The 17,358-nt window shown below is 36.3% G+C and overlaps 1 protein-coding gene across 7 annotated transcripts in view; it reads right to left on the reverse strand.

Annotated features, from left to right (window-relative positions):
* Positions 1 to 3,186: 3,186 nt before the first annotated feature.
* Positions 3,187 to 17,358, reverse strand: part of PPM1B (protein phosphatase, Mg2+/Mn2+ dependent 1B) — a 92,495-nt gene continuing 78,323 nt past the window's right edge. For 2 of the 7 annotated variants that reach the window (XR_015249251.1, XM_086701207.1), the window contains 2 exons: positions 4,073 to 4,117; positions 3,187 to 3,331 (listed from right to left, as the gene is read on the reverse strand). Coding sequence is in view for 4 of the 7 variants with exons in the window: in XM_086701207.1 (XP_086557333.1) it covers positions 4,073 to 4,117 (45 nt within the window). In the remaining 3 variants the exon portion in view is untranslated. Of the gene's footprint in view, positions 3,332 to 4,072; positions 4,118 to 12,288; positions 14,062 to 14,918; positions 15,986 to 17,358 lie in introns of those variants that run through there. The other 5 variants (XM_086701208.1, XM_086701204.1, XM_086701210.1 and 2 more) reach the window with 3 other exon arrangements.

Consider the following 17,358-nt stretch of genomic DNA (forward strand, 5'->3'; position numbering starts at 1 on the left):
CACTGATCTCCTTTCCCAGAGCAAATGCGAGACTCCAGCCAGGGCTGTTGATACACCATTTTAGCATCAGAGTTATTTTTAAATATTTTTTTAAGACATACATACAGGATGCAAATGGACATGTACCTAAAAAGAGTGCAATAACAACAAAATAAACAAAAACAAGAAACCATCAGTGTTCACAGAAATATTAACATGTTCAGAATTTCAAAAAATGCATAAATGATGTTAAAAAAACACCATAAGCAAAAACACCACCAGAAATTTGCATGTATGTACAGGAAAGGAGTCAAAGTAAAAACTTGAATTAGCAGAGTTATACACAAAAGATAGGGCCAACAAGAACTTTATTTCCTATTTTATGCTGATGGAAAACAAGAAAATGATACTGAAAACCTAAGAATATTTCTGGGTGGCCCATTGTTTAAGTTACAGAGAAGTGTGGGGTAGGGTAGCAGCCACAATACCAGAAAGGGTAAAGGTCATTCCAATCTGAGGGGGAAAGGTGAAAAATGATGGCAACTTGATACCGATCCCAGGAAAGGTCCCAGACTAGATCCTTCTAGTGTTTTCTAATTCTTCAGGAAAAAGAACATCATTCACTATGAATCGACAGGTGTGACCTCACGAACTGTTGGGGGGCAATTACTTGACTAACGTTTTGGGAAATGCAGGATGTCCACAAGGAACGTAAGATCCCACAATATCCTTTATAACCTGGGAGAGATATGGGCTGATCAGTAAATCGTGACATCCTTACCTAACAGGTTGGTTAATACATTGTTTAACTTAGATCCTACCGAAAAGAAGTTTCTAAGGCCTGTGAGAGGCCATTAGCCTCAGACTTGTTTCATTCAATATACAAGGTTTACATATGAAACTTAGGAGTGATCGGAAAGGACAAGATAGCTAAGAGATCTTACACGAACCCAAAAAATTCTCAAAAGGTTCATGAATCTAACACAAGAAAACTTACTAAGAATGAACACAGATTAAACAAAACACCAACCATACAAGTGCGGGATAGGGGAAAAAACGCTTAACAGCAGTAAAAATCATTAACTTCTGAAGACACACAGGACTGTGTGGGTGTCAGCAAAGCTAGTCCAACCTCTGGGTGCTACACGGATGAAGAGTATTAACTAGCACAAAGGGCAGGAGAGCTCTGCTACTTATGAATGTTCAGCTCTGGGTTGGGTACTTTCAGAAAGACGTAGAAAACCAGAGTAGTTGCAGGAAAGGGTCTTAGATGATAAAGACAATTGAAGCCGTGCCATCTGATGAGTGACCCGGGGACAGAACAGAGTAGATGCTAGGAGTCACAGTAGCTGCTGTTAAATGTTTGGTCTCAAGAGCTAATAAGACAAATGAAGGGGAGAAACAAAGGACCAGTGAGCCCACTAGAGCCCAAGACAAAATAGATTCTGGTCCTGGAGGGTCAGGCCAGAGACTGCTAAATGGTTTTTCCAACTTTGAGATCCTATAAATGTACACTTAAAGATCTGACCAGGTACAAAATCTGTTACTCTGTTTTTCAAGAACACACAAATGACAATCCTTCAGAACTACTATGTTATACCTTTTGAGACTATAAAACTACAAATCATTCAGAATTTGCTTTCTTGGCCACTTTTTATCTCAAATGGACAAATGTGTGTGTGTGTGTGTGTGTGTGTGTGTGTGTGTGTGTGTGTTTCCCCCCTTGCTTTACTGAGATACAAGTGAAATGTGTGTGTTGCTTTTTGATGGGAAATCAGTCTAGAAAATGTAATTTATTTTGTCCATTCCCCCCTCTGCTAGTGTTAAAGCAATCAGCATTGTATAAATTTTTCTTGGTGAAAGAAACTTCACTAGTATAATATAGTACACATTTATACTGTAATAGGGGCTACTCTGTCTTACCTGCTATTTTCATGCATGGTCCACCCTGAAAAAGCAAAAAGCCCTAAAAAAACCATACATACAATACAAACATGGGTCATTAGAAAGGAATTCCTTTTACACAGCCAATCTTCCAGATACATTTAATTTATGGTTTTATTTATATAATTGAGGTTACCTCCAGCTACCTGGAAATGTGTGGTATGGTATGAACCTAATTCTAATCAATTCCAATTTTGTCTTAAAGGTATATCTTAGTACACTACAAACGTGCTCTAGAAATAACTACTACATAGCTGAGATTGCCATAAACCGCTTTCACCATTCTTCTCAGAGATTATGCAAAACTTGAATAAACCCATGCAATGCACTAAAGAAATCTGTTATTCTACATACTACATCGTGAGATTACCCAGAGATCAAAACATGAAAGGAACTTTTCCATGGCTTTCCCTAAAAGAAATCATCTACTGTCTTTGCAAATTTTTGCCGTATTACTTCCTAGCATATTTATACCAGTTCTTTGGAAAAGCAAGAATTAAACGTGGCAGCCTTTGTGCTCAAGGATCAAACTGGGGTTCCTTTTTTCTTACCAAACTTTCTTGCACCTTTCATCTCAGGGTGGAAATACAATCTCTCAGAAAGGGAATGTACATAGTTACTGTGCAGTTACAGTCATTTACTACTCTCTGATTATCTAAAAGTAAGTTAAATGGAACTGTAATAAAAGGCACCAGAGGGGAGCTTACTTAGGTGATGTGTTTTCCAAAAGTAAAAATTTTTGGCCACTGGAAAAAGTATTTACAAGAAAATGCCTGAGCTGGTTTCTTGTGTGACCAAGATATCCACTACCTCGTATATTTTTAAACACATCTTTGACATCATCTAATTAGTTTATAAAGTATCTAATCTAAGGGGGTTAAGTTTTGTATTCATGTAAAACAAGCCAGTTAAAAACTTACTTCCCTTTATATTAACTATAAACACTGAACCTCATTTCAGAAGAGGTCTGGGGCATCACAAATACCAGAATCAAAGAAAGATGTTCTTACATGAACATTAAGAGACCCAGGAACTTCTCATTTAAATGGCACTTTTAGGAGAAGGGAAACAAGAATGACAGATTCAAGACTGCCTCTAGCCATGAGAATCCTTGGAATAAAACCAAAATCCTGCCCCAAAGCCACAGGTGTTTATCACATGGACAGAGATTTAGAAAGGTGCAATGACAGTTTTTCTTTGCCTCCATTAATGGGCTGTAAGATTACAGGTTAATAGAAGTATAAATAATGCAATTACACAATGTTGAGTTCATTTTTCTTTTGGGTTAAAAAAAAAAAAAACCTTCATGTCCTTGTACTTTTAGGGGCTTGGAAGGTCTGCCAGCCACTGCCTTTCTTGTCACCAGAGCCTTGTTGGGTTTACAGATGGACATGCCCGAGACTGCCATCTGGTGGAAATGATAGAAACTGAAATGATTTTGTTGTTAAATGGTTAAGTACATTGTCTACAAAGAAGGTACGAATTAAAAATATATGAAGGGGGAATGTCTCATTCATAACAGCAGTAATAAACATAAAATAACAAGGAATTTACTTAAGAAATGGGTAAAAAATATGAATACAACTGTAAGACTTCAGTGGGGAGTGGGGGGAGGCATAAAAACACTCATATACATCGAAAGATGTAGCATTTTCCCGGAATGGAGCTCTTCTCTGCTAAAGATATCAATGACCCTCCCCCACCCATTAATCTAAGCATATGACAACTCAATATTCATGGGATTTTTATTTGGTAGAGAAAACTTGGCCAAATTATTCAAAAGTTCAAATGGAGAAACATACATTCAATTTTTGTTAAAGCAGGGTAATAAGGAAGCACCTTCCCTACCAGATGATAAAATGTATAACAAACTATGGCACTTAAGATGACATATTGATACATAATACAGAACACTGAAATGGGATGCCCATAAAAATACAAGCTTATACAAGAATATATAGTATAAGGGCATTTTCAAATAAATGAGAAAAGACTGGCTTATGTATTAGCTGGTGTGAAGGGAAAATGGAAAATACCACATTAGGTTTTCGCCATGTAGTATTACCCCGAAGTTCGTTCAACTAGCATTATGTATTTATAATAAAAAGAGCAAAGTCATAAAAGAAAATATATGTAAATATTTACTTACTCAGAATGTGAAAAGATTGTCTATGTATACAACTGAAGGTTCAAACTGTTAAAGAAAATGATAACATTCTAAAACTTTTGAACTTTATTTATTTAAGTAATCTCTAATCCAATGTGGGGCTCGAACTCAAGACCCCGAGACCAAGAGTTGCGTGCTCTTCTGACTGAGCCAGACAGGCGCCCCAAATTCTAAAACTTTTGAATATAAATAACCATGCTTCTCAAAACTCATCAAATGAAACACCGAAGATCTTTGCAGTTTACTGTCTGTACATTTTACTTCAACTTTTTTAAAAAGCACAACAAAAAATAAACCCCATTATATTTCACTTCAAATGGCATATGGCGGAAAAAAGGATAATCTTTAATATTTTTGACCAAAGATAGCTATCCAATACTATTCAGATCAGAGCATCTTAGCTCTCTAGTGCCTCTCCAACCATTGCAGAAAGACTTCATTCTGCCTGTAGGAAGAACCTGCATAGAAACGAAAATTTACTGTGTAACAAAAAGCACAGAAATAAAGTATCATGACATAAGATTTTGGGGGGAAAAAAACCCCATGGTATTGACTTAGTAGTTTTTGAGGAATTAGGTCTTTTCCGTATTGGTAGATGTGTTTTATTCTTAGTTCCATCCCTCCAATATCCTTATTTAAAAAGACAAATGATAATAAAATAGTAATTTGCGGCATATTTAAGAGAATGGTTGATTTCCTAATTATATAGAGATCTCACAAATCAATAAATGAGCAGAAAATATGCAAATGAAAAAGGCTTTATTAAAAGATATAAAAATCAGCCAAAATGAGGAAAAAATGTTCAATCTCAGTAGTAATCAAATATAATTGAGAATTAAGTCAAGAAAATATCACAAATTACAGTATCTTACCCACCAGTTCGGCAACGCGCAACAGTTGAGAGAAAGCAAAAGACACAGGCATTTTTGTATCCTGTTGGGATTATAAATTGGTGCCCTCTCCCCAAAAGGCAATCCAGGACGACTAAATTCACTTAGTTTCTGTATTTTATTTTTTATTTCAAAATTTTATAAAAAATTCAAATATACAGAAAATTGCAGAAAAGAATTATGATATCCTTATCTAACTGCCCAGATTTAACAAACGTTAACATTTTGATAGGTCTTTGGGGGGCTGGGGGTGGAAATAAAGATCTCACACTTCCCAATGCTTCCAAATAAACACTGTCCTAAATTAATGTGTATCATCCCCATGCATGTTTTATACATATTATTTACCTATAAATTATGTATCAAATTCCAAGATTTCGTCATTTTCTGTGCCACTCTTCTAATGCATAATTAAGAAAAAAATTAAACGACAAAATGGTGCTTTAATAACACTTAGGATTACTTTATACTTATTGTCATAGGGTTTTATTCCCCAGTAAGCTCTACGCCCAATGTGGGGCTTGAACTCATGACCCCGAGATCAACAGTTGCACGCTCCACCGACTGAGCCAGACAGGTGTCCCATAATAGGTTTTTAAGACAGACTTTTTACAAACCTTACATTGTCATTTGTTTTGCTTACACAATAACTTTGCTTCTATGTTAAATCATACGTAATCATCTTTAAGACATTTTAAACAGCATTGGAGTTAACACGTGTAGTCCCAACCATATGCAAAGCCCCACCGTGGGCCTGAAATATGAATTGCTATTACCAAGTCAGAGCAACTGTGCCAGGACAGATGCCTAGCAGATGGCTACTGTAAGATGCCACTGACCTAAGATGCTTCTCGGTCTCAAAGGTATTAAGATAGTGCATTTTGGAATAAATTTTGGAGATTAATGCTGTTACTTAAATGACGTCCTTTTAAAACCTGCCATTTCTCTCAGCATCACATTTTTAGAGTATTAAAAGAGGGTTCACTGCCTAAGGGAGATAAGCCAAGAGCAACTAGCTGCTGCAGGAGCAGAGGATTCTCCGTCCAGCCTTCCCAGCATTTCCCTAAAAACCCCAGGAGAAACTGGTTTATGCCAAAGGGTACTTGTGAGGAGGTTGAGTTATTCTTCCTTGGCAACATCTGCCTTAAATGAGGAAAATGGTCTAGAGACAGTCACTTCAATGGCCCACAAGTTCACATACTTATCGGCCGAGCCGAAGGCGAATCAAGGGACGCACTTAAATTGGGGCCAAAAAATTCAGGAACTGAGACAAATACACCCGTGACATTTAAAAGAACCAAACTGATGCGAAAAACATGATGAACAAAACATCAAATTTTAAATAAAGACAATCGTGGTCACTGAATTTTCCATTTGCCTCAGGCTTCAACACAGCACGGCAGGGCTCTTTTACTGGTCCAGACTTACAAGGGAAGGAAAGGGGTCAGAATGACCTCTGGGCTAGTTTAACATGTAAATGTGCAACAGGAACACACAAAGGAACTCTCATAAGCTGGGTGAAAATTCTTCAATACTAGATGCCAAAACGGAAGCAGGCTGCTAAGAAGTAGAGTGTGGATTATTTAGTTGTATTTTTATGAAAGGGAACTACGTTTATGTAAGAAGGTGGCAATGCGTACCTGCCAGGTATCAGCATTTATGAGGCCACAGTAATGAAAACGTTGTGGTATCTGACAGGGTTGCGCAAAAAGACAACAGAACAGAATTTAGAAATAAGAAGTGCATCATGTATGTAGGAAACTGGTATGAGACAGGGCTAGCCTGGTGTTGACGCAATTAGCTAGCGGCCTGCCGAAAATTAGATTCCTGACTTCATGCTATATAAAATAGTAAACTCGAGATGGATTAAAATCCTAAATATATGTGCTTGGGAGATAGGATGAAGACTTTACAACTACTGGAAGCAAAGAGAATATGTGAACTTGAGATGGTAATGATTTCTTGAACAAGAAAGACAATAGTACAAACCATAAAAGACTGATAAATAACAAGACCCCATACACAAAGTGCGTGTGTACACATATATGTATGTGTGTATATACACACATATATGTATACACACATATATGTATACACATATATACACACACATGTCTGTGTGTGTGTGTATATATATATATATATATATATGCATATACACATACACATACATATTGAGAGAGAGATACTAGGTTTTGTAGCACTTATAAGCAAAGGTTAGTATCCAGACTATATAAAAAAACTACAAACGAGAAAATGGCAAACCAAAAAGAAAAATGAGCAAAGGACATGAGCAATCATTTGAGATGAAACTCAAACAGCCACACATACAGAGATGTTTGCCTCACATGGAACCAGATATGCAAATGAAGACATACTATTTCATGTTCACCTAACTGGTAAATTTAAAGTCTGGCAATACCGGCATTAACTGAGAATGGAGATGGACAGAGAAAAAGGAATTTCTGTACATTTCTAGTGGAAATGGAGACTAGTATACACCTTTAGTAGAATGCATTTGCATTATTAACTTGAAGACATGACTACTTAATAACCTAGTAATTTTATCTCTAGGCAAATACTAGAAAAACACTAGTACATGTGCTCAAAGGGACACATGCCAGGACGCCCACTGCATCAGTTTTTTTAGTGGAGAGTTACAAATAGTCTAAATATCCCTTGATGATGAAATGGGGACTACACTGTGGGGTAGTCACACCAAAGAATACCAATGTATTTCTCAACCATTAGCTTGTTTTATAGAAGAGGGGATGTAGAGGTAATAATGTGAGCAAATAAACTCAAACCTGAGGTTGGGAATAACACACTTTCCTCCCCGTAAATACCACTCCCCAACCCCTGGCCCAAATCAAAACTCACCCAACATGGTGGGTGGACGTGGGAGGGAAGGAGTAATGAGGTGGTTGACCCCTCGTGGTGGGTGATATTTGGCCTTTGGCACAACTCCATTCCCCTTCCCCACCTCCTAAATATGTAAATCTGAATACTTGGGTAGATCACAAATCAAAACCTGTAATTCTCATTCACAGTTCAGCCCACACACTTCTGAGTTTCCTTCCTTGTAAAAGAGCGTAGGTCTACTTTCATTTGCCAAGTCATATATACATACACTCTGACCCTGGTGACCTTTAAGCTTTTCAAAGTCAAAGAACCTTCACTCAAATCAAATCTTCTATGGAATCCCAACAAGTACCACAGAAAAAAGCAGAACTGCTCTGGAGGTTGAAAAATGGCACCCTTGTCATTCTAACATTTTAGGGAATTTGAACTAGATGAAAATTCTTAAGACTATTAGTTTATTGTTGAGTATAAATCATTTTAAAATGTTAACTATTGGGGCACCTGGGTGGCTCAGTTGGTTAAGTGTCCGACTTCGGCTCAGGTCATGATCTCGCCGTGGTTCGCCAGCTCGAGCCCCGCATCGTGCTCTCTGCTGACAGCTCAGAGCCTGGAGCCTGCTTCGGATTCTGTCTCCTCTCTGCCCTTAGATTGTACTGGTCCTCTTCACTCAAATACATGCCCAAGTATTTTCATTAGAGATAGATGTTATGAGAAGAAAAATGAATTTGTTGTACAAATTTAATTACTAAAGAAATTACTATTGCCATTATAGACTAGTGTTATTAGTCAAGGGGGGAAAATCCCAAAACTTTGATTCCACCCATATTTGACGTTCATTTATTTTTGAGAGAAAGTCAGAGCGTGAGTGGGGGAGGGGCAGAGAGAGAGGGAGACACAGAAACCGAAGCAGGCTCCAGGCTCTGAGCTGTCAGCACAGAGCCCAACGTGGGGTTTGAACCTATGAGCTGCGAGATCAAGACCTGAACCAAAGTCAGACACTTAACCCACTGAGCCACCCAGGCGCCCAATTCCACCCATACTTGAAAGTTACAGTTCTTTTTTGTGCTGCTAGAGTTGTGGATATGAGAGATAAAAGAATTACTAACCTCCTAATACCAAGATCATGTACCCTTCACTCCTGAATTAGAGGAGCATAGCTACCATTTAAGCAGGAAATGATGTATCTAGTTAACAGAAGTATCTGACAGGTAGAATGAAACTAAAACAAAATAAGGGGCCGGGGAGAAGAGACCACAGTCAAGAAAAACAGCAAGTGAGAACAGCAGGGATGTAGTCGCAGCCTGAAAAGCAACTTATTCTGTATTAGTAGCTAGCTGGTTTATTTTTAGACCACAACATAACACACAATGCACAAAAATAAACACTTGCTTAGCGTTCTCATTAGGGCTTACAGAAAATTCCCAAAGTTGAATAGGAAAACAAAAAAGCAAAAAACAAAACCTTAAAGCAACTCAACACAAAAATACAATACAAAACAAATTGTTATAATGCCCATAAGAGTTTATTTGCAAAAGCAAGTAACTCTTCAAATTGCTTTGAAGTACCTTAAATTCTAGTTGTAATGACTTTTAGCTTTTGTATTACAAATACAATGGATTTTCTGCACTTTGAGCATTGTATTAACATGTGACACAAACCACAATATGCTAGTTTTTACTTACTACTATTTAGCCACCCAAAACAAAATGTGCTCTAAAATCTTCATCAAATGCTTTCCCTTATTATTAGTTAAATCCGATTAGTGCCAAAATACAAATAAAGGCAATTTGGAAGAGGAAATGTGAATTTGAAATCATTGAAAAATGCAATCTATGATTTGGCAAGTAAAAGAAATTCAATGGCCAAGTTCCAGTTAATTTCAATAACTGAAGTTTAACTCCAGTAACATACGCGGACGCACTGGTCTGACTGCATACTTTCACGCGTCCAGAAAACACACACAGTTTTCTGATGACCAATTTGTTGTCTAAAAACTAACTTTGTTCATAACGTCAGAATACTTATTTATACAGTCTTCCTCCATCAAGTATTTCAGGTAGCTTAGTTTAGAATATGAATTGGTGAGGCTCTAATTTCCAGCTCAAATGTTGGGCTAATATTATAGTAACCTGTCTCCCCAACTGATGACCATTTCCCTGGTCATTAAAAGCCATTCTGAAGCCTAGCTTGCGGGGGGGAGGGGGGGGGGAAGGAACACCTCAGGGGACATGGCAAGCACCATCATTTTCACATAGGAAGACTGACTCATTAATATGGAAACTTCATCTGAGTTTTAAATTTTGCTACAGTTTCTTATGAAGACCAAGGATCTACTTATGTGGTTGGGAGAGAGCCTGACAAGCACTGTGAAAAGACATCAAAACCCAACTGAATCCCACACATCCCCAAAATAAAACCGACCTAAGGACTTAAGGAGAATTCAGAGTTGCAGTTACTTTTAACTAAACACATTTAAAACCAAAAGCTCAAGCAGTAAGTCTCTTAAGTCAATATTATAATTACCAAGCCTCATAATTGGGCAAGAAACAGGAGACAAATTACAAGCGCTTGCTTTTTTTTTTTTTTTTTTTTAACACTTCCATGGCAACTTCACTCAACTCTGCTTGAATGTTCAGCTAAGTGAAAAACCTTAACAAAAAAACTTCATAAAGCCCCCCTCCATTTAATGGTCATTAAAAAAAAAAAAAAAGTCCTATCTTTATCCGGCCAACGTGACGTGACATCTCAGGTGTGGTAAAACGATTTAACACAAATCTGTAGTCACCCAAGACTTTGTAAAAGACTAAAATGGACCTTTCAAGGAGGTCTATGAAATCAGAACTACGTCCTTAACAATACTAATACTTACTATTTTTTCAACATGTTGACACTTGCATGGACCGTGCAAAAGAAATAGTGGGTAACAGTGAAGACCCCTCGGTGTGTATCCAGACAGACAACAAACTAATCAGCTGCTACTGTTCTCTTCGTGCCACACGCAGAGAAAGGGCGGGGGCGGGGGGGGGGGGGACCTGTTTCACTTAATGGTGTCCTTGATTAAGCAGGAAAACTTTTTTTTTTATTACACCTTTATCCTCGAGTACACATCTTTTGAGTATCTTAGGTGATGAAAAGGGAGGTACCGGCTCCTGTAGCATGCTTGAGTGTGACGGCTGTCACTTAAGCTGTGTGCTGAACTAGCCGCTTTCATGAAGCACCATTTTGCCTTGAAAGAATGACTGACAGACTATGGTTATTCAGCAGACATTTTCTCCGAAACAAATGAAGTAATAAGCCTGTCGCTTAAGGAAAACAACTGACAATATTTGTTGCCGGTGACAAAATTTCACCTTTCAAATGACAATTAGAATTTTGAAAAATCTGTATCCATCACCGTGAGCCTGACAGCTTCCCAATACTTAACAAGATTTTTTTCTGAGGAGATCAGTTATAGTAACAAGAAAATCTTAAACACTGCATAATAATGTGTCAATATTCTACAGAAAGCACAATTCGATGAAACGGTATTTTCCAAAAGATCAGTGTATGATGTTACAAAATCATGCCAAAGTAGGAGATCCATTCAAACTCCAACAAGATAGAGCAAATGGATTTTAGTGTAACAGAGTACGAAGCTGATCAAGTTGCGGATTTCACACTGCATCCAACCTTCAAGAAACTACCAGCTCTGAAGTTCTGACAGTATATCAAACAAAATATTCAAAATTACCTGAAGCTAGCTATTAAAATACCCTTTCCATATACGTATTTTTGTGATGCCAGATTTCTTCATATACTTCAAAGTGCCACATTGCAACAAAATGAATGCACAATCAGACGTGAGAATCCAGCCCAACATTAGAGTTTACAAAAACGAAAACAAGTGCTACTTGTCACACGTAATTTTCTAAATTTGGAAAATAATTATTTGTCATGAAACAATGTTATTTATGTTAACAGTCAATTGATTTCATTTTTTAATGAAAAAATAGTACACAATATAAATGTCTTGGCTTTAATTTCTAATACAATAAATAAAACCCACAAAAGCAGAAGTTCTTTGGGATCTTTGATCTTCAAAAATATAAATGGAAAAAAAAAAAAGAATATAAACGGGTTCTAAGACTAAAATATTTGAAAACAGCTGGACTAGAAAATTCAGATTAGTGAAGACTGAATTCAGGTTTTTCTTCTCATTCACACATTATTTGTATGTCAAGGGCCACTAGACCACTTGAAAAGATGGCATAAAAAATGGTTTTGGAGTGAAGAAGGAATTAGTATTGTCCTATACAGTTTGGATAATTCCTCTTTGGGATTATAAATCACCCACATGGCTTTGCATGAAAATTTCACAATAAATATTCCAACTATGTAAAATGTTAAAAAAGAACATTCAAAACTGGACTTTTGCTTTTAAAAATCATACCAAATAGTAATATGTCACACTGTTTTTATCAATTCTTTATTTAGGTAACAAGTTGGTTATGTTCACTGCATTGTATGAAACATCACAATATCTTACTGGAAAGGTACTATCAGTACAGGGTTGGATCAGAGTGGGCAGTATGAACAATAAACCATTTTGCATTCTTCATTCCCTATCTTTTTACAACCCCCCAAACCCGGTAAAGGGACAGATAGCTTTTAACATCATCATGTAAAGCACTTTAACTTACAAGGCTAAAATCTAAGGAATAAATAAAATATATTGTGGCAATAATTCCTTTAGACCAAAAATCAGGTGCACAATAAATCAAATGATCAGGAAAGCTGTCTGTATTCAAATGGTGTGGCTCTCCAGAAACAGCTTCAGGAAAATGTTACAGAAAATATCATGAATTCCATTTCACACAGGACCAGATGACGACTCATTTTAACTACACACAAGGGCAATTACATCCTGCTGAAACACAATTTAAACATATAGGATAATGTTTACAAAGCATCCACAACATGTAAACCATGTACAAATGGATACATTCATTGCTTCTCCTACCCCAATAGCTTCTTTTAGATAAATATTTTACTCTTCATGTTCAGCATTAATTGGATTTTACTACATGCAAAACTCAAAAGAATTCAAGAATTCAAGGTTATTGTAAAAATAGAATTAAAATAATCTTCAAGTACCTTATGTGATAGCCACTCTGTACCGTGCCCAATGTTATAAAATGAAAGGTTACTGAACCCATGAAAATATCTCTGTAATATTTCCTTAGATCTAAAATAGATAATTTTAAATGTATTTATAGTCATTTCAATGTGATATTCTGAGCTTTTAAAATAACGTAAACAATTAAAAATTATACCAAATTACACACAAAACTTGTATCTTAAAAGCTGAAAAGATAAAACTATAGAAACCCACATGTAAAACAAAAATCACAATTTACATTATAAAGGCAAAATCTCATCATTTAAAAAAATTTGCAGCAGTGAGATGTCAAAGCAAATTATAAATAGCCATAAATTAACCCATTTGGTTTCAAAAGATTTTCTAGTGAGAGTTGAAGGATGTAGTAGATACATGCATAAAATTTGTGAGGGTTTATAATATTATTGCCAAATACACTTTATCTTGAAGCAGGCAACATTACAATTTGGACATTATAGGAGAACCCAGTTTGGTAATACAGGTAAAATTAGAAAAAAAAATTAAATAACAATTAATAATAAATATATATCCTATAGTAAATTGCTCAAAGGAAATCTCAAGCCACAGAGCTGCAAAAGGCTTCCAACGTGGTGAACTGAGAAAGGAGCATCCCATACAATTCTTTACTCTTACATGCTTATATGTTGTGTGTCTTGTCTAAAACAAAAACAAAAACGAAAACATAATGTATCTTCAGAGTACAGCTAACTATATTCCCATGCACCTTGGGCACAGTTTGTTATTTGTGGTGAAATCACTCCGTTGGTTCCTAGGGCCCAAAGTTCAATACAGGTGTAACCAGTATGCCTGAGGTTGGCGAAAAATACTGCAGTACAGGCAATGCTACAAGTGGCAATTATCAGAAAACACAAATATGAACAAATGGTGGGAAATGCTAATGATTTTCTGCTCATATCACAAAACGGTGGGAATCCACAAGAATATGTTTCCCTTGTATTGAAGCAAATTGTGATTAAAAGTTTTTTTCCCCCAATTTTCAGAATCAAAAGCATTTTAGAAGGTTTATAAGGCTACCATGGGTCTTCTAGATCTCCAGCACCCTACAGGAAGAGAAAAGGAAGAATATTATTATTATTTACCTACACCACTTCCGGGTTGGATTGAATTTCAAAAGAAAACAAAATTAGATGAACAAATTACCTTCCTTTGTTTGAAAAGGCACTTTTACAGAGAGCTGTGTGCAGTGTATACCTTGTGTACACACATGGGTCTATCTACTACAGATAGGTAACTGGTTGGGTTTTTTCCTCCCCTCTCCACCAAATGCCTTCCTCTTTCACAAACCACTTAAAAACATTCTGGCATTGGAAAAACAGATCAAAACATCAGCTACGTTCGAAGATCCAAAGTTTCGCCTTAGCGCACGTTAAGCAATTTTAGATACGTGATAAATAGAAACACGAAGGAGAGAAGTTAATGTTCTACATTCACAAAATAATTTAGCTGTAAAAAAAATTTCCCCGTGTGACTCCCGTATCTTAAAAACCTATTTTTAACAACAACAACAACAAAAAACTCGTATCTGCCACTATGTAAAACATCCTGTGATTCTTGCCTTTGTTAAGAGCTGATGAATATTTACAGCAAAGATCACAGTCTTGCAATCTTTAAAACGCTCATCATGGCAATTTTCCGACATGTCTATGTGTGTCCATACTGTCCAAAGATTAGTATCACAAAAGATTTTGTATCACAAAAAGGAGATAAGAAACAGAATGGATTTGAGTAAGCAAGACTTCTCAAAATGTTTTCTTTTAGTTACTGAAAAAAGCCAAGCCAAAAGTTTTCTAAATGGTATATAAATACAAATGAATTTCTAAGGGGCATTTTTCCAATATACCAAACCTGGTTGTTAAAAAAAATTTTTGTTTTGATTTAAAAATAAGTACAACATGCATAGATTATTCCACATCACATGCTTTATTTGGACTTGAACACTTATAATTTCATTCTAAACACTTGGTTGACATACATTTTGATGTATGTAGTTAGGCTATACAGAATGTACAAACCAAAGCTGTATCAATAATACATAGATTTTTCAAAAAATAGGTTTCAATAAAGAATACAGAGAAAGGAAAAATAACCACATATGCAATAGCTCAGAACTTCTAAAAATAAAACTACAGAGATGTAAAATATAAACAAGTCAAAGAACACACAAATCATCATCCTTGGAAAAAAAAAAAAAAAGTACAGGCCAGCATCTGCCATTCTTTGAGGAACTGAAATTACTAAAGAAAACACAAATTTATTACAAAGCTAACGATGAGTGTTCTAGTATGTAAAATAATGTGAAGCAATATAATTCTACATTAACAAGTTTTTCCACAATATAATGTAATCTCGCTTATCAGTAATCTCTAATCCTGTCTAGTATGACTTTAACTATTGATTTGAATAACTAGTAGCCTCATTTCTGGCATACAATAGGAAATGACATATAACTTTATTAAATTCAAAGTTCTAGAAATAGTCCACTTTAAACTGATAAAGGTGTATGCAAAGGCCTTCTTTAAAAAACAAGGCTATATGAATGTAATAAAACTAGTTGACCAAGGGTTCAAATAACAAAACGGTTCTATAAATGCATACATTACACTTCCTAAGTAAAAACCATCAAATCAAAGATCACAAAAATATTACCACGGAGTCAGGTCACATGGGTTTACCACTCATCTTTGTCCCTGCATCTTCATTATAGCTGTCTAATTCAGCAAGATCACTTTTTGATTCAGTATGGCCTTCCTGCATTGTCACTGGGCTTCCAGCATCACTGTTCGAAGAAGGAGCTGTGGCAGCTTGGTCAGCCGGGCTTTCTTCTCCCTCTACTTTAGCTAGCCTGTAACTAGTCAGCATCTCCTCCAGAAGTTGTCGGTAGTTTCCCCTATGATTAATTCTCATTTGCCTGAGAGCTTCCACCAATTTTCCCTGTGATCCACTTTCCTCTGCTTCCTCGGAGGCCTTTTTTTAAGATTCAAGACCCCAGTGTCAGTAGACAAACTAGGATATCACATGTATATCATAACATATCACAGCAAAGCACCCATTTCTCTACCACGAGTAATATAGGCTAAGCACGAGAACAGTTCATTAGATACGTATCAAGTCTTACTTGTGTCAATAAAAACTTCCAATGGAAATATCAAGTCGATTTTAGCAAATTACCATTAACTAGTTTACATCTTATTCCACACTGTCATTTGAAGCTCCATCTGAAATTTACTCCGCTATTGGAATTCAACAGCAACACAAGCATTCCTAAAACTGACTTACTTATAAAAGAAAAACCAGTAATTGGCTATAATGGTTTAGTACAAAAGGAAATTAGTGTTTAAAGCAACAGGAAAGGACAGAAAAGCAGGCCATTAGAACATTAGTTTCTTCATCACTTCTGCAAAATGACAGGTAGGAGAGGAGACACAAAATGTAAAACTATAAATTTAGACTGGATTTTGGGGAAATTTTAATGCTTCTGTGGATGAGAATTTTATTTCCTTTTTGTATTTAAATACTTCAATTAAAACATTTCTAGATAAAAATAAACGAGTTATTTTAAACATGATAATAAGATATGAATAGGAAACTACTCACTCCTTTCCTATTTTATTAAATTTTGGAAAACTTACAGGTTTCTACAATAGCAGCTGCTTAATCTCGTTAGCCGAACACGCTCTCACATCAAAGCTGATCACAGTTAAGCTGACAGTCTAAAAGGAAGAACCTTACATCATGTGCCTCCTGATGTGATGCATTAGGGAGTGTAGGGCCATGTCCTGTGTGTTCTTGCCAAACATGTTTAATACAAATCTAATAAAGCGAGTTCCCAATTTACGGGAAAACAGGGAATAGAGGACTGAGTTAAAGGACACAAGAAAACAATCATATGATCCAGAATGTAGGACATGCTATACAAAGCTGGCTCAGGCCCTTCTTTTTCAGTGGCAAGGGAAAAAAGAAAGTGGGGGCTTGGTTACAGACTCCATTAATATGCTTGACTGATACCGTAACAGCCTGATTAGACCATCGTTTAAAATAACTACTGTAACAGGCATTCTAGGGACAACTGGGAAAATCCAGAATTGGCACTAGATGATAATCTTTATCTTATTAGGTATGATAATAGTATTATGGTTATAATACTAGATTTATGGTTGGAAAGATGTCCTCATTTTTTTCTTTTTTTAAAACTAAGCCCTATGCCCAATGTAGGGCTTTAAGTCACGACCCCAAGATCAGGAGTTGAATTCTCTATCAACTGAGCCAGCCGGGCACCCAAAATGTCCTCATTTTTAAGAGCTTCATGCCAAAATATGCCAAGATGATGTCTGCAATGT

Source organism: Puma concolor, chromosome A3 (genome assembly GCF_028749965.1).
Source record: "Puma concolor isolate L17-30 chromosome A3, mPumCon1.1.hap2, whole genome shotgun sequence".
Lineage (NCBI taxonomy): Eukaryota > Metazoa > Chordata > Mammalia > Carnivora > Felidae > Puma > Puma concolor.